The following is a 19284-nucleotide window of genomic DNA, read 5'->3' as shown; positions in this document are numbered from 1 at the left end:
GAGTACACTAGGTCGTGTACACTAGAAAGGGAGTACACTAGGTAGTGTACACTAGAAAGGGAGTACACTAGGTAGTGTACACTAGGTAGTGTACAGGGAGGGAAGTACAATAAGTAGTGTACACTAGTGTACACTAGGTAGTGTACACTAGAAAAGGAAGTTCACTAGGTAGTGTACACTAGAATGGGTAGAACACTAGGTAGTGTACACTAGAAAGGGAAGTACACAAGGTTGTGTACACTAGAATGGGTAGAACACTAGGTAGTGTACACTAGAAAGGGAAGTACACAAGGTTGCGTACACTAGAAAGGGAGTACACTAGGTATTTTACACTAAAAAAGAGTACACTAGGTAGTGTACACTAGAAAGGGAGTACACTAGGTAGTGTACACTAAAAAAGGGAAGTACACCAGGTAGTGTACACTAGAAAGGGAAGTACACAAGGTTGTGTACACTAGAATGGGTAGAACACTAGGTAGTGTACAATAGAAAGGGTAGTACAAGGGTAGTTCTAGTGTACACCAGAAATGATAGTACACTAGTTAGTGTAGGCTAGGTAGTTAGTTACTTCCCTTAGGTAGTGTACACTAGGTATTTTACGCTATGTAGTATACAATAGAAAGGAAAGTACAATAAGTAGTGTACACTAGAAAGGGAAGTACACTAGGTAGTGTACACTAGAAAGGGACGTACACTAGGTAGTGTACACTAAAAAGGAAGTACACTAGGTAGTGTACACTAAAAATGAGTACACTAGGTAGTGTACACTAGAAAGGGACGTACACTAGGTAGTGTATACTAAAAAAGGGAAGTACACCAGGTAGTGTACACTAGAAAGGGAAGTACACTAGGTAGTGTACACTAGAAAGGGAAGTACACTAGGTAGTGTACACTAAAATAGGAAAGTACACTAGGTAGTGTACACTAGAAAGGGAAGTACACTAGGTAGTGTACACTTGAAAGGGAAGTGACTAGGTAGTGTACACTAGAAAGGGAAGTACACTAGGTAGTGTACACTAAAAATGGGAAGTACACTAGATAGTGTACACTAGAAAGGGAAGTACATTAGGTAGTGTACACTAGTACTAGGTAGTGTACACTAAAAAAAGGAAGTATACTAGGTTGTGTACACTAGAAAGGGAAGTACACTAGGTAGTGTATGGTTTGGGGTGCCATGTCATCTGCTGGTGTTGGTCCACTGTGTTTTCTGAGGTCCAAGGTCAACGAAGCTGTACACCAGGAAGTTTTAGAGCAATTCACGCTTCCTGCAGCTGACGAACTTTATGGAGATGCAGATTTCATTTTCCAACAGGACTTGGCACCTGAACACAGTGTCAAAGCCATAGATATCCATAATAAAGGCTAGATGTCTCGTGCGCGCTGTTGGCCAATGGAGGTCGCCGGCCGCAACTTGCGGCCATCTTGTCACAGGCAGCTCGCTCACTCATAACAGTGTGTTTTAATGGTGCATGCACTTTTAAATAACCATAACTTGCTCAATTTTCAAACGATTTTCAAACTGTTTTGTTTGTTATAAATGTCAGAGATGTAGTTATGACGCTACATACTTATGAATAATTATAACCATGGACTTCAATATGAAAGTAACATAAAACAGAACAGATGGGTTCAATGAATATATACACACACACACACAAGGCATTTATGTTAAATCAATATATAGGCTACTAAAACTGTGTACCGAATGGCAACATGAGAAATTATATATATTTATACACATATACAGCTCTGAATTTTTTTTTCCAGAACTAGCTCATATATATATATATGTATACGTGCATGTAAGTTATGCATGTAAGTTATGATAACGTGCATGTAAGTTAGCCGTGATACACAAGCTGCACGATTAAGTCGTTTATCGAAACGAAAAGCTGCAATTTCAACGTGTTAAAGCATCCAGATTTGTAACCATGTTAATAACGTTTGTAAGAAACCAAACCATTTGTAAATCCGTCAAGATTTCAGCGAGATAAGAGTATTTATGTTCGTACAGATCACTCACCTTACATCAGGTTCCACAGAGCCCAACAGAAAGCCTGCCTGTGACAAGATGGCCGCCGGTGATGCCGATGGTGACTCCGCCGTAAGATATCTAGTCCTTATTATGGATATCTATGGTCAAAGCAACCACTACCTGATTTAAGGACAAGCCTGCAGTCTCCCTCTCAGATACTGAAGCTATCACGCCTTGATCGCCCCCCGGTGACCGTTCCCAGTATAGCCGCCCCTCTGTGTTTTCTAATAGACACGAGGCAAACAAAACAATAAAATTACACTTCATTTTTTTTTTCTCCCTAAAGTTAGTTTGTCACTGAAGGCAGTTATCATCACGATGATTTCATTTCAAGTGTTCGTTTTTAAAATAAGTTTAGTTTTACTTAGTTATCTGATGCTATAAAAACAGGGGGTGTGACGTCATGATTGACAGCTGAGACTGACGTCTTCTCTGAGTGAAGTTGTCACTGAGGCACTAACAGACTTTTTTCGGGATTTTTAAGAGCAGATTGGAGCTTTAGCTTTCATTTCTACATTTCCATAACTGTTTTTTTACACCAACATAATTAATTGTTCTCCATCTGTGAGAGTGTGGGCGGGCTTTTGATATCGCAGCTGTACTTCCTGCGCTCTACTGCGCAGACTCGGTCCCAAGATGTCAGCGCCGTGCAGGCGGTCTGAAAGCTTCAAACTGCCAAGCGGGGACGGATGATGCCGCGTCGTCCATATTTTTTTACGGCCTATGGTTTAAGGACCATGGTATCCCTGTTCTTAATTGGCCAGCAAACTCGCCTGACCTTAACCCCATAGAAAATCTATGGGCTATTGTGAAGAGGAAGATGTGATATGCCAGACCCAACAATGCAGAAGAGCTGAAGGCCACTATCAGAGCAACCTGGGCTCTCATAACACCTGAGCAGGGCCACAGACTGATCCACTCCATGCCACGCCACATTGCTGCAGTAATTCAGGCAAAAGGAGCCCCAACTAAGTATTGAGTGAATTTAATTTACCTTTGAGACGCGGCTCGTGTTTATAACAGTAATCTTGGGGGTGGACTCATTTAAATGTAATGCAGTCGTCAGGTTTTAGCCATGTTTATGTCAAACACAGCACATCTAGATTATTATCTGTAATCATATCATTAACAAGAAGCGCTTTTGGGGAAAGAAATTGAATATTCAGCAGCACAAGCTTTATGATTTGTTCATCTGTATTATATCTGTTGGTTATTTGTTGGACATCAATTACATTTGTTACTGTTGAATGATTTTTATGTTTTTTTATTTACTAATTCGGGGAACAGACACAGTCTCTATGTGATAATATCTAGGTGAAAGAGTCTCTATGTGTTGGAATTTATCTGACTTCGGTGACGTGAGACAGCTAGCAGACGGTCAGTTTAGCTGGTGTGTCTGCTTCCTGACCTGGGCCGCAGTTAGTCAAGGTTTAACTTTAAGACTATTAGACAAATTAGACAGAAGAGCGGAACCATCCCAAGAAAGATGGATGCCATTCTTCTACAACAGATCAGGTCTGCCCCAAGAGCTTTTCCAATTGTCCATGAACCCTGTGTTATTTTGCGGACACCACTTAGACAACCAACCATTTTGCATCAAATGTTGCGCACATGTATGGAAAATGTCAATTTAAATACTGAAATGCATTGCCATTTTTACATATTGCATTGCAAATTGAATATTGTTGCATATATGCTTCCATACGCGTGCACCTCACACAAAACCATTCAGTGCTGAAATGTATTGTCAACGCTGTTCTGTGATTTATCACTAAAATACTGTAGAAACTGAAAAGTCTGATGTGTCACACTTGTATAATGTTCAATATGAGCCGATGGATCGGAAGGGAGAGAGGGAAAGTGCACAGCAGGTAGGTGAGAAATCAACACAGAGGCTTGTTTGCAATTTATCCCGCGTTCCAAGCAACCCGTGACCCGTGTTAAAAATAAATCACTGAATTTAGGCTAATATTTTGGCCTCTCAAAGCTAGCTTCCTATAGCCTGACAAGCCAGACCCACATCAAGATGTTTGGTCTGGAAACTCACCATAGACAGGGCTCAATCCGAGGGGCGGATAAACGGTTGTCAGTCCCTCTTCACGCGATAGGATAGCGCTACAACCAACCAGAGCAACGAAGGGGAAGCAGAGCTTGTTGATAGATTAAACATTCGCCGTATCCGGTCTGCAAAAGTCTGAACACATCTTCCCTTTTTAAGAATGACTTCAGTGCCGTTCTTTGTTCTTTTCTCAGAGAAAAGCTTAACTCAAGTCTTCCAGAGTCGTGGTCAAAGCTGATTCGAAAGACCGCCGCCGTTCTCCAGTTTCTGTGTTTACTAGAAGCACGCAAACGCAACTCAGCCATCGTCATTATGGCCCCGCCCGCCGACTCTACACATGATGTGATTGGGCCGTCCAGATTGTGAGGAACACAGCTCAGAAGGGTATTGAGAGTTCCTAGACGACACTTGCGGGCAGATTGAATTTGCTGCCGCTAGGGTGCGTCTAGATTTCTAGGCTAAGCTTCCTATGTCTAGCCTCTCTGAAATTGCCTACCCTAGCTTAAAATGATAGAACATGTTTTATTATTAAAAGCACATGTAGCACAGTAACTCCATTTATGCACCGATGCAAGGGAACAGCACTCAATGCAGTACTTTTCTCATCTTTTATTATAAATAAAAAGTAGTAGGTTAATACATCTCATCACAATGATTCACTAGGACATACCGAACAGTTAAAACTAAAAACAAACTAACTTAATCATATCTGCTGAATAAGCAGGCACCATTACTTGCAATGTCAAAGTTCCTGATGGAAACTGTTCACGTCAAAGAAATCTTTTGAAATCTGAGGCATTTCAACATAAATATGACATTAAGGTAAACTCATTTTTAAGGTTTGAAAAATAACCATTGCTCAGTATATCAAATCTAAATTGCTATTCTTGTAAATAAAATGTTAACTATGGCACCATATTTATTGTGTGGATTGGCAAAAAAAACCAAAAAAAAACTCAATGCGTTGTCTTCTTACATCAGAATATTTCACATATTTGCACTAAAACAATTAAAAATAGTCTTCGTTTTTTTGATCCATAAACTCTGAGTAATAGCTTTGATTTACATTATGCAATAGAATTAAAGATGCGCAAACATCATACATAATGTATTGCTTACACCAGTGATTTTACAATGTTATTTTCTGTTTGCAAGTGCAATTCCGAGAGCTCTTGATGGCAGTAGACAATTTAAGACAGTAAAGGAATAAAACAATGGTTAGCACACTCTCTTCATCCTCAAAATATTTCCTGACTCTGAGTTTTACAACTGATATTTTCAAAGATGAGATGTACAAGGCTTGGTGTATTTGAATGTAAAATTACAGCAAAACTGCAACAAAAAAAAGGTTAAAAGTGCAAATACTGGTTTAAAAACCTTACTGTTGTCTTTTCACATCTGTAAAACCATATACATATATATATATAATTTAAATGGTAAAATCCAGCACCATCAGCGTCAACCCTCATTTAGTGCTCGACACATTGAGTATTCCTGGACTGCACATGATACCAAACAATGTCTTTAATGCTGCATCCATCAAGAAATCCTGATACAATCTGGTTCACAATTTGAAATCAAATACATCCACAATAGACAAACCATTCGTCCTCACATGAGGAGAATGACGGAACGAACATTACAGGACGTCACATAAAAACAAAAGAGAGCTTCTCTCTTTTTTCTATCTCTCTATCTGTCTTTGTAATCATATAAAAAGCATTTGGTGATGTCAAATGCATGAACACAGGACAACATAATTCAATTGCAGAGTAGTTTAGAAAGCAGCCTCAGAGACAAGTCGGAAAGAAAGTATAGCATTTACACACATGAGCTCAGCATCAGAGAGAGGACATTTCATTATGTATTGTTCATGTAGCTTTTCTTTCCCGAGGGCCTGTAGAAAGAAACCTGGAGAAAGTGAAATATGCTGGGAGCCAGTTGAAAATAAACCTCATAAAAATATTGTTATTGGGTCTCTATGCAAAGTGTTACTGACGGTTAAAATGACGAGACTATGAGAAAAGAGGCTATTGTTGGCTCAGGTGACATTTTGATCAAATAATTAGTGATGAAAAACTACGCTGGCCTCCATCTGTGCTCTCTCGATTCATCTGTTAATCACTGCTGTGCGTGTCTGAGACATGTATACATCTGCTCAAGCAGCTGAGATTCCTTAAACTGCTGTGACTTCTCCAACTAGCCTTGTGTTACTTCTTTCAATCCATATGTTTTCTGTTGCTACGTCACCTCCCGTAATGGCACGAGACCGGCCGAGGCGGCAGCTGCCCGTCATTGGCTGATCGCTCTCAGTACCTGTTCTGATGCTCAAAGTGCCAGCGATTAAAATCAATGTTGAAAGCCACGATGCTGCCAGACGCCATGCCCGTGATCAGAGTCCTGGAAACACATGGGACGACGTCAGCTTTAAACCAGTTTAGGGTTTGCTTTATGTCTGTGTAGTAAAAGTATAAAGTGAAGTGAAACCTCTGATCATGTGACAGGTCCATGGCCCGGATGCCGGCGTCACAGCCAGGGTAGACGTACAGCTGCTTGAAGTCACAGGCCTGCCACACCTCCACCACACCGTTATCTCCTCCAGTCACGAGATTCTGCCCATCGCTGCTCAGAATGACAGCCTGAGTGTATGAAATTGCATATCACATATAGCTCATTAATGATACACTATTTAATGTTTTTTTGGTAAAAATATTGAGTCAATACAACACCAATCCTTCTTCCAAAAAGTGTTTTTGTCGGAATCAGTCAACAAACACAGTAAGTCATGTCATTTCCTGTTTTTGCCATGTTTAGGGTAGCCTTCTCTGTGAGGGTTTCACATATGATACACGTGTATGATAAATGCAGGGAAATAGTCAGGCTGACAGAAAAGATTTCAGAATTAGACACGCATCCTAACTTTAATCACGGATAGTAAGAATGCAAGGGCTCTAGATACTGCTTTGGATGCGGCTAGCCTAGCAAACCCTGTGCATTGTTCGGTTCGGCAGGACAACTGGCTGACTGTGAGATGGCATAGTTGCAGGACAAATGCTGTTCTGTTCCGATTAGAACATCAAACATGAAATGCATGTCTCGTTATATCCATATTTAGAGAAGTTGCTTCATATTTGGTGTGAAAAATGGTGTAGGTTAGTTGTCACAATGAGCAAGAAAGGTTGACACGGAGCAACTAAATCGCAAACCTAGGTTTAAAGAAACACTGAACAGGGGAGTCTGTTGGCAAAAAGAGATTGTGATAGACCTTGAATAAAACAATAACCAACATTATCATGGTTTTTCGGGGATGGTGAAAACAGGGATTTGAAATGTATTTTAAACTATTTAAAAGAAATGCTGTTCTTGTCAACTTTCTATTCATCAAAGCATCCTAGAAAAAAAGTATCTCTTTTTCAAGAATAATATTAAGCAGCACAACTGTTTTTAACATTGATGATAATAATATGATTTTTTTCTTGAGCAGCAAATCATCATATTAGAATGGTTTCTGAAGGATCATGTAGAAACCTTCAGCCTCCAACAATCAGATCCTTTCAGTAAGGATGCTGAAAATTCAGCTTTTCCATCCTTCCATACATTTTAATATATTCAAATAGAAAGAAAAAATACATTTGAAATGTATTCTAATAATATTTCACAATAATTATATTTCTGTCAGAGCACATGAATGCAGCATTGGTGAAAATAAGGCTCTCTTTTAAAACATTTCAAAAGTTTGGCGTTGATAAGATGTTACTATATTCTATATTAAAACAAATTATATAGTATTAATGATGTAAACAATATTTTATGAAATATAACGGTTATAACAATTACATAATGTTTTGATGTTTCCCAATGATTTAATTGGATTATACATTATTTAATTAAACACTTTTATTTATTATAATTAATAAATATACTGTATATAGAGAATGTGATATGTCTAATTTATTCAGCGGAGATATCATATTTCAACAACAATAATATGATATCTAACTAATTAAATGATTTATGTATATCAAACTATAAGAGTACATAGATGTGATTTCTTTTACCATAACATTCTGAAATGCGTATATTTATTATTATTATTATTATTATTATTATTATTATTATTATTCTTATGTTGAATACTAATTCACTTTTAAAGTTCATCTTTTCACTCAACAAACAGTAATGCAATTTTGGCTGCACTTTATTTTACAGTATGTGTACTAGGGTTGTCCATGGTTAACCGATTAACCGTTAAAAATTGCCTAACCGAGTGAAACATTTTGCTCGGTTAAGTGGTGTCAATGACGTGCTTTGAATTTAGTTGTAATATATTTTTGCACCACTAGAGACTGCCAGAGCGCTCCCAGACATTTGTAATATCCACAAGAAGTCGTCATGACCAGCTTTCTAACATGAAGCGGGCAAAGAAAAGTACAAGTGTGGGAGCACTTTAAAATTGAGAGTGACGGGGCAAAATGCAAGTATTGCAATGCAGTGCTTACCGCATTTTTCAGGCTATAAGTTGCTCCGGAGTATGAGTCGCATCAGTCAAAAAATGCGTCATGAAGAGGAAAATAACATAAGTCGCACTGGACTATACGTCGTATTAGGGCAGAAGCAGAGCGGGAGCCGCGCGCGCTGTGCATAACGAAGCAGAAGAAAGAAAGTTTTAAGTGAGAAACTTGTGAGGGACTAGCGAAAAGCAGAGGTTACTTTAACTGTAATGAAGAAAACAAAAAAAAAGCTAATCGCGGACTGAAAGCAAGATGGCCAGAGCTGAAGGGACGAGTCCACAGATGCTTGAACTCTCTGCCGGGAGAGGCTCAGCCGCGCGAGTCAACCGCTGTGTGAATCGTTCTCGGCTGCATATTTTACTACATGCTCTAATCATGCAGGCGCCCTCGCGGCCACTCGCATTGCTCGTGAACTGGAGCGCGCATCTCATCCTAATTTAACGAAACTCAGCGTAGGCCTCACAGACATGAAATAGATCTTAAGAAAGCTTGAAATGTTTTTAACAATTTAAAACGAAAAGAAATAGGCTACTCTCTGATTAGGTAATCCATGATGTGCATTTCTCTCTATAGGCGCGTTCACTACGGAGATGGCGGTTGTCAAATTAATAAACAAAAAATAATAACCCTGACGCACACTAGGGTTAACCGAGTATTAACCGCTAAGGGCCTCGGTTAACGGTTAATGAAAAACTTGAAAACGTGCAGCCCTAATGTGTACTTACAGTTATAGCTACATGGGTTAATGTTAGGTTTAGGGGTAGGTTTGTGGTTAATATCTAGTTATTGTAATTGCAAAAAGGATGTACATGCGGAACATGACTGTAAAATAAATTGCTACAATTTCTGCCATACTGCATTACTAGACCACTGAGGCTTTGCTATAGAAATGGTTTATTTTTCACTAGCATGTTTAGTATTAATGTAACCAGACCAACATGTGCATGATAAAGCAAAGAGTTGAGAACATACACGCGTGGAGTTGTTGACCTCCATCTGGGCCAGCAGCTTGCCGTTGATGCTGAAGTTGCAGAACTGCCCCCTGTCATAGTATATGATGCAGTGGCCCTCACTGGACACTGAGATCAGACGGGGAAGCAGACAGCTCTCAGGGCCCTCGAGAGCCCTCAGAAGGTCCCCAGTGATGGTGTGGACCAGACACGGCCCCTCTGACAAACACAGATGTCTGATGAGTGACACTCTTGCGGAATTACACACTGCCTCATATTAGTTCATATCCCACAATGCTCTTCTCACTCACCTTTTGCTCCACTGATTACAATTCCCAGCTCGGCACACACTGACACACACACCACCTCATAGTCATGACCGGTCAGAACCGCACGGGGAGCTGGGTAATCACCTGCAAATGAGCACAGGAAATGCACATTATAATTCACATTAAGATTAAAAACGTGAGTACAGGAAACACAGTATTTATCAAATTTAATTAAATCAATTAAAAATATATATCAATAGAAAAAAGTTGAAGTGTGATCTTAGATTTTTAGGAAATTGTATTTAGGATTTTAAAATAACAATAAATAACAAAAGTAATAATAATTAGAGATTACAAAAATAAACTGATTTCTAAATACAATAAAAATACAAAAATTAGAATATCTTATATCTTAATTGGTTTCGTACTAACAGGCTAACGCTCAATGTTAAAAAAAGTAATTTTATGATATTTCACAATATTAATAAATTTTATCCCAAAGAACATGCTTGTATAGAAATTGATGGAGCTCCAGTTATTCAAGTGGCTTCAACAAAATTTCTCGGTGTCCTGATTGACGAAGGTTTAACTTGGTCCAAACATGTTGATCTAGTTTGTACAAGATCCTCTAAAATGTTAAATATTTTAAGAATCGTTTTACCTTCAATTCACTCATCTGCTCATGTAACACTCTATTATAGTTTTTTATTCCCCTTTATGAATTATTGTAACATTGTCTGGGGTGCTACTTTTCCCACTTATCTCGCAAAAATTTCAAAAATTCAGAAAAAGTTCTTGCGTATGATCTCCAACTCTTCTAAATATGCTCCTTCTGCACCTCTATTTCTTAGATTCAAGATTCTTCCAATTGAGAAAGTCAATGTTTATTTATCATGCATATTTATTCATAAGTTCATTTATAAGAGAGAAGACCTTCCACCAACATTACAACACTTTTTTACTTTCATTTCAGATACTCATATCCATCAAACAAGGCATAGAGAAATAAATCTTGTTTTACCGTTCTCTAGAACTTCAGGTCATAAAACTGACCTCAGTTTTAGGGGTCCTCAATTATGGAGTAAATTAAGTTTGTCCCTAAGATCTATGTCATCTTTATTCATCTTTAAAAAACAGTTGAAAGATCTTTTAATTTTACTATGACAGTCTTTTGTCTTAGTTTCCTGCAGTATATTTCATATGCTGCTCTTCTCCTTTGATCCTCCTTTACCATTACCCTTCAACATCTGTAACCTTAAGTTAAAAGGATAATCAGGCTTCTGAAAATGTGTTTTTCACCCTTTTTTTATTTTTTATTCAATTTATTTGTCTGCGTGTCTTTTCTTGTGTTTTTTGTTTTTTCATGTAAGTGGAGTGGAACTCTGTATAAACCCAATTGGGCTTCGTTCCACCCCTTGTACTGTATCCATGTGATATTCGTGCAGAAATAAAATAAATAAATAAAAAATAAATTAAACTTTTAGGATTTTGACAAATAGGATTTATATGTGTTTTTTTTAAAGATAAACAATACATACTACTAATAATACATAAGCAAAACCAGAAATGCATTAAAATAAATAGAAGCATATTCAGTGGCATATTTAGTCTGATTTTGAATACAACTAAAATGATGACTAAATTATAGTGATAACATTACAAAAATAAACTGAATTATACATACATTAAAAACATAAACTTGAAAATAGAATATTTTATTAAATAGAAACATTTATATTAGTTGGTCTTATGCTTTTAGAATTTTGGCTTAATTAGGACTTAGATAATAAATTAACAAAATCATAAATATATACAAATAAATAAAATGAATAGAAGCATATTCAGTGGTCAAAGGCTTTTATGATTTTTAACTTTATGATTGTGAATTAAAATTAGACATAAACAACTAAAAAGAAGCACAAAAAAACACTCTTAGACTTTTAGGATTTTGAACTGTAAAATAATAATCACAAAAAGAAAATTAAAATGATGATAGTAAAACAAGTACGAAAATGAATTAATAAATTCAGTACATTCAAAATATAAATGGGAAAAATAGAAGCACCCCCACTAGATCCTGCAGTACACTTTAACCGCTATTAAAGTGACTGGATTAGTTTTAGCATAAGTGCAGTGCTTATGACCAAACCAATGAATCTGATTGTTTCTGGACGGTAATTCCACTCAGTACACGGCACAATATAGCTAACCTATGCGAGGAAACCACAATAAAGCAGGTCAGGTGCCCTAAAGAACATCTGCTCAAGGAGGCGTCCCCTCCAAATGATCACCGGCAGTGGCCCAACAGCCTCTGGAGCCCATACCCCGTCACATGATGGATGAGGGGGAGGGAAGAGGTGATATGAGGTCATTTAAAGACACCTGTGGTACGTCAGCACCGGCTGCATGACTCGGTCAGCTGCCATGAAAGGGTTCTTTTTGGAAAAAGTTAAAAACTCATTTCTAATCTGCCAAGATGTCATATAAACTGCATACATCGCCATCACTACCACATCTACATTTCCCTTGTTATAAGATTCTCTGCTTCAATTTGCAAAGCAGTTCATTTGAGGAATAACAGGTAGAATCATTAAACAGCTCGCCCTCTTGGGTCTGTACCCATCACACTTGAACACACTCTTATATTTGTGCACACTGCAGTAAGAGGTAGAGAAGCAATTCAACCGTAAGGAAAACGGGGCCGGTGGTGTAATTAGCTTGATTTGTGCAGTGAGGAAGCAAAACAGTAATTATTAGCCGGGGGGATCAACATTATGTTTCTGGATGCATTAAACATTGCTTTCTGAGAAGGTGTGTGTGTGTGTGTGTGTGTGTGTGTGTGTGTGTGTGTGTGTGTGTGTGTGTGTGTGTGTGTGTGTGTGTTTGGTTTAAAGGATTAGTTCATCCAAAATTCTGTCAGTATTTACTTGTGTGTACAGTAAGTAATCCCAAACACATTTGATTCTATTCTGTGGCACACAAAAGGAGAAATTTAAATATTATAATGGTAACACAATGAATAGGAAATTAAGCCTTCAAGCATCAAAAAGAATGCAAAGCATCAATAATAGCACAAAAGCATACTAATATAAAAGTAATCCATGAATTTTACATGCTGTAGTATAAGTCAATATATCATTCAATAGCATAGGGTAATAAAAACATTTCAAAATTTTGGGTCGGCAAGATTTTTTGCTCAACGAGGCTGCATTTATTTGATCAAAACATTTATTTAAGAATACAGTACAAACTGTAATATTTCTAAATACTATTACAGAAATTATTATAGTTCCTGTGAAGGCAAAGCTGAATTTTCAGTATCATTACTTCTGCCTCATGATCATTCAGATCCTTCATTATAAATGTCTTTACTATCGCTGTTGATCAGTTTTAAACGAGAGAATACAAAAGCATTAACAGATCATTTTCCCTCCTATCTCATATTTTTATCCATCACCATGTCCCTTAAGGGGCTCCGTAGGCCGTAAGTCAGATTCATGAACAAATCATTCAGATCAGGTTTGTAAACTACTTGTTCATAAACCAGACATCTCTATTTGAATGTGGCAAGAAGCTTTTGTCAAAATGTCAAGATTTTGAAGTAAATAAGATTTTTGGCCTTTATGAAAAAGCCAGTCCCGAGTTATTGCAACTGCAAGGCAAAAATGCAAATCATAGCGACAAATGCAAATCAATACCATTTTGAAGAGACAGAAAATCAATACCATTCTGAACACTCAAAATTCTTAATTGGTTTGAGTATCTCATAATCAAATTAACTTAAATTAAATTCACTGTTATGCCTATTTAGAACTTTCTTTTGAGTTCACAGCACTGACATATTTTCAAGTTTCACTTTTTTTTTAGAGTTGTATGAACTCATTTCCTTTCATTTAAACGTACCGGTAAGTTTAACTGAAACAGCTGGAATAATATTATTATAGCAAATATATTGAGATAAACCTGAACATTTGAATTTAAGTATATACATTAGTGTGCTCAAATAGTTTAAGTTAAAAACAATAAAAATGTATGAGTACAAAATACAACTCTTACGTAAACTTTGAGTTTTTTAAAGGGTTACTTCAGTGATTTAACATTAAGCTTTGTATTTAAACTGGATCATTACCACCGCCACCGGATTACTGGATCACTTTCTCACCGCGTTCATTTTCATAAAATCATTTCAGTTAGAGAACAGACACTACAGTTAAAAACTGAACGTGTCTGTTCAATAACGTGTGTGAGCCTAACGAAAGTCACAGCACAAACACAGCAGGAGTCAGATTACATTCATCACGAGAGCTGAGGTAATCGCGGCCGCTGTATACACGTTCTGTCTGGCACATTTTCAGTTCATGCCTTTGGAAGCCTAAATTCATAGGAATTAGTTTGAGAAATTGTAACACTTACTTCGCGCAGCGCCATGCCGTTTATGTGAATACATCTCTCGTCTCAGGGGGATATGAGGGGGGGCACAATCATTCGAACATACTCAAGGGTTTTTACTAATACAAAGCCATATATGCTAATCGCTGAAGAAACCCTTTAACTTAAAAATAAAAAATAAAAAAAATATTTGATTTGCTACAACTCAAAATAAAACGTTGCATTAACTAAATATGTTACGTTAATTGCTATCAAAATGTATGAGTTAGCTAACTCAGTACTTCAAGTTAGGAGCAATTAACATGCATGAGTACTACAAACTCAGAACTTGATAGTTCTGCTTGCTTAAAATTGATGATTCAAATTTTTTTTGAGTTAGCCCAACTTATTTGGGTGTACAGTGTGTATGATTTTAATTTTTTACACAGAATCTATACACAGAATCTATGTTCCTAATGCTATTTCATGCACTCTGCATGACTATTTACACTATTAAAGAGTTGAATTCTCATGCTAAACATGGCCAACGTTTATAAAAACAGAAATAATTAAATAATGCATGACAGAGTATTTATGTATCAAATGCACTCCTTCAAGATTTTTTTTGAGTATGTATATATCACAGAGCTTCATTTGGTTACCGTAGCCACCAAACAACAATGTCACTAAAGAATCATGTTTCTGGTTGTGAGGGAAAGATAACTTTGTTCAGCTTCCCAAATAACCCAGTGTTAAGGAAACAGTGGATGCAGTTTGTGTTTCCGGAGAAGCCACAGAGTTTTGCAAGTGTGTTTGTTTGTTCCCTGTCATGAGTAGAAACCACAGGTGGTGAGTAAAACTGCATCAAATGTCTGTGCCTTGTTGGAAATCTTACATTAAAGATTTGGTTGCTTATATGGTTGGTGTGTGTGTATTAATGTCTGTTTGGCTCGGCCGACTACAACAGAATCGGTACAGTGTATCTGTCTTTTATAAATATGATAAACTCTTCAGAAATATGAAGGATGCAATATACTCTATAGGTACTCAAGATTAACATGAGACTGGCAGAAACTTAATGTACTCTTTAATAAATTATAAAAATATAATTATCTCGTATAATAAAATCCCGACTTAAAGTGTCCACATTGTATGTTGTAAGTGGTGTATTGTGCAGGCAGAAGGATTCCTTAAACAAAGCTAACAATATTGTACGGGGAGAACTCACAGCTACAGGTTCATCCCATTAAATGCCCGAGATCTTTTCAATTTTGAATTACCACTAAGTTCATTACCTTCCACATAATTAAGACGCATGCTATTACTTTGCATGCAGAACACTGTTAAATGAACCCAGGAATCAATAGAATGATTGCTCCAAATGCAGATGTTTTCTGTTTTCAAGTTGGCGAACAATCAAAGGTTACTCAGTCCTTGATCAATACGGCCCGTGTTCGCCGAGTTCTCCACGGGGGCCCGTCTGGCAGCTGTCAGTGATCTGGGTGGGGACGTGTGTCAGCACTGGATCCCTCGGGAGATCCCAGATCACCTTCACCACAAAAGATTGAATCAGTCCCTTCTAAACCCTCACGCTAAACCCCAGCGGTGCAGCAACACAATTAAGAGGTGTAAATTGGAGAACGGCTGCTGGGGTCGTGAAGCACCGGGGTCTTGATTGAGCCGGACGGGATTTTAATCATTGCACGTTTAAGACACACTTCGGCTTTCACGGGCAACTGTGAAATCAATTTCTACACCATGTCGGAGTGCCGCGGGGGCTGGTACTCGGATATCTGCTGAATATTCATGGAAGTTCCTGTCCCGACACTCTCCATTGAGAAACAGATGAACAAAAAAGTGCAGTGAGAAGCTTGATGAGGCACAGCTGAACTTATCATTGACACAAAAACACACACTGATTAGGGTTTGTTTTTCTTTACTTCCTGCTACACTGATATCATCTTAACAACCTCAAAGAATTCTGGCTATAAGTCTGGAACATATAATGAGGGAACATAAAAAGAAATGCCTCTGTTTTTATAAAATTAGTCTTCATTCCACTTTAGATCACCAGAGGGTTATGGACGTGACTTTTGTGCAACTTTTGCCTCTGTTCTTTTTATGAAAACTGTTATGTATAGAATCAAGGCCTTTTTAACCTAATTTAGGAATGCTATAAGCTGTTCATTATCAGATCGTGATAAATGCAATAACTAATGAAATGTATTGTAAAGTGCTACCAAAGATAGTACTAAAATACACAACTAGAGGGCACTGTTCATTTTCTAGAGAACATGCTCGAGATTCATCCATTAGATGGCATTTTAAAATTCAGTCTAGAAACATTTACTTTTTGCATGTAATGAAATTTAAATAATAATGATAAAGTATTATTTATTATTAATAATACTATTAAGTTAAGTCGCCTTTATTTATATATAGCTTTTTACAATACAGATTGTTGCAAAGCAGCTTTAAAGTGATAACTGTGGTTAAAAATAATACAGCAAAGTTACAGTATTAATGCCACTATTATTATTATTATTATTATTAAGCTGTTACAATAAATAATTACACACAAATAGTGTTCATTAGTATTACCCAAAATTGACTGTAATTACATTATCATATTGCATATGACATAATGACACTAGATTGGTGTACCGTGGGCTTGATAAAGTTACCATTGTTAGGTTTATTCCTCATTAAATATAGAAATAGTTCTTTGTTCATAATTCCCATCAGTTTTAAGCACACAGACCATTAGTCGCCTTTGTGAGGGCACACAGTGAGCAGTTGTGTGTGAATATCATGGGAGTTTTGCTTCCTCTGCTTTGAAAACAGGAGCGAGGCTGTACCCCGCTAATTGGAGGCAGTCGAGCCGAAATCCTTAATTAACTGTCTGAGCATCACTGAAGTTAATTAGAGAACACGCTCAGCTAAACCACAGCTCGTGACAACACTTAGAGAAGACAATACATCTAATACACACACCAATGGTGCAAATGCACAGATTCCTTGCAAAACACATACAAAAAGCAAGCTCAGACATGCAAGCTTGTTTTCTTGTTAACGTGTTTGCAGCTCATGTTACCAAAAAAAAAAAATCAAATAAAATGCTTTCTGGTTTCAGTAGTGAGGAAACCTGGAACAATTATGAGCTGTAATGCATTCATTAGTTGTGCAATAATAGCTTTTGGTATTACAGTGATTAAGATAAAATAAAATAATAATAATTATAATAGATTTCGCCAGAATGCGAGCTTTAATAATCTCCCCCATAATTAATGTAGCATATAATATTAAAGGGTTAGTTCACCTAAAAATGGAAATTCTGTCATTGATCACTCACCCTCAGGTTGTTCATCTTCAGAACACAAATGAAGATATTTCTGATGAAATCCGAGAGCTTTCTGACCCCTCCATAGACCAATTTTAAAAACACTTTGAAGGTCCAGAAAGGTAGTAAAGACATTGCTAAAATCTCCAGTGACTTCAGTGATTCATCCTTAATGTTATTAAGCGATGAGAATACTTTGAATATTTTTTGTGTAAACCCCCCTAAAATAACGAATAAAAGAAACTTTTATTCAGCAATCTCTTCTCGTCCGTGCCAGTCTCCTACGTTGTTGACGTAGTAAATCCAGTGCAACGCTTTCGAAACACTATGTCAGCTGTTCACGTGAGCAGCGTAGGAGACTGGCACAGATGAGAAGAGATTGTTAAATTGTTTGTTTGTTTGTTTTTTTGCAAAAAAAGTATTCTCGACGATTCATAAAATTAAAGTTGAACCAGTCACATGGACTATTTTTTTAACGATGTCTTTACTACCTTTCTGAGCCTTAAAAGTGGTCATTAAATTGCTGTCTATGAAGGGGTCAGAGAGCTCTCGGATTTCATCAGAAATATCTTCATTTGTGTTCTGAAGATGAACGAAGGTCTTACGGGTTTGGAACGACATGAGGAATTAATGACAGAATTTTCATATTTGGATGAACTAACCATTTTCGGTCTCTTGTTGGATGATTCTATAATGCAGTATTCTTTACATTGATGTTATTGTGCTTAAGTTCAGTTGTTACTCACTGTTGTTAGGATTGTCTCCTATGATATGGTGCCGCCCACTCCAGTACCAGAGCAGCAGAGTGGCATCTCTGGATCCCGACACAATGTAGCAGTCACCTCCGATGTAAGACTCAGAGCGGGCCAGACATGTGACCACGTCCCAGTGACCGAACACTATCTGAGTGAGCTTGCCTGCAGACAAACACATGGACAAAACCAAGCACAATGTTGGTCAGACCAATACACATGAATATATTGGCCACTCATTTCAATGTAATGAAAGTGGATGAAGACTGCAGATGCCTGTAAAATTACAAAAACGAACCATAAATGGATCACAAAATGCACTATAAGAGTATTCTAATAACATTTCATGAGAGTTCAAGAGAGAGAAATAGGATTTTGACAACTCTCCGAGTGTTTGGCATGGTTAATGTTAATATGTTTGGTCTTGATGGAATAGATCTGCTACACTGCTGCTGTTGGTTAAGGTAAGTAAATGATGACAAAATGTTACATATTGGGTGAACTATACCCTTAATGTCCAATGAGTGTCTCTTACCTGTGTCTGATGAGTAAACGCGGAAACTCTTGTCCCAGAAACCGCACACCAGGATGTAGCGGTTATCTGCTGTCACCACAAAACACTGAGTGTTGATCTGAATGCTCTGGTCAACCAGATCAGTGATTTGTCGCTTGTTTGTGCCCGTGTTGTTCGCTGGAATAGACATGTTTACAGAGTTTTGAAATGATTTTATTTTTTAAAAAATGCGTTCAGTTTATAATTTATTACAATCTTCAAAAGATTCAATACACATAACTGTTCCAGAATTTGGGGTCGGTACAATGATTTTAAAAGAAGTCTCCCATGTTCACCCAGGCTGCATTTATTTGAACAATAGTCACATTCATTCATTCATTTCTAGCAATAGATTGCTATTTAAGTCATTAAATATTTGTATAGTTTTCACATAAGTGCACACTATTGTTTTGTGAGTTACCTTTATGCGCAAACACTGCCTGCAGA

General features: G+C 37.3%; 1 protein-coding gene across 8 annotated transcripts in view; it reads right to left on the bottom strand.

The window, feature by feature from the left end:
* Nucleotides 1–4704: 4704 nt before the first annotated feature.
* Nucleotides 4705–19284, bottom strand: part of nbeab (neurobeachin b) — a 408948-nt gene continuing 394368 nt past the window's right edge. For 7 of the 8 annotated variants that reach the window (XM_067450409.1, XM_067450410.1, XM_067450412.1 and 4 more), the window contains 6 exons: nt 18820–18975; nt 18279–18449; nt 9867–9968; nt 9578–9774; nt 6582–6733; nt 4705–6494 (listed from right to left, as the gene is read on the bottom strand). In XM_067450409.1, coding sequence (XP_067306510.1) covers nt 6404–6494; nt 6582–6733; nt 9578–9774; nt 9867–9968; nt 18279–18449; nt 18820–18975 — 869 coding nt within the window. In that variant the 3' untranslated portion in view covers nt 4705–6403. The remainder of the gene's footprint in view (nt 6495–6581; nt 6734–9577; nt 9775–9866; nt 9969–18278; nt 18450–18819; nt 18976–19284) is intronic. The other variant, XM_067450414.1, reaches the window with a different exon arrangement.

The sequence above is a fragment of the Pseudorasbora parva genome, chromosome 8, assembly GCF_024679245.1.
Source record: "Pseudorasbora parva isolate DD20220531a chromosome 8, ASM2467924v1, whole genome shotgun sequence".
Lineage (NCBI taxonomy): Eukaryota > Metazoa > Chordata > Actinopteri > Cypriniformes > Gobionidae > Pseudorasbora > Pseudorasbora parva.
This window is presented reverse-complemented; position numbering and strand designations above follow the sequence as displayed.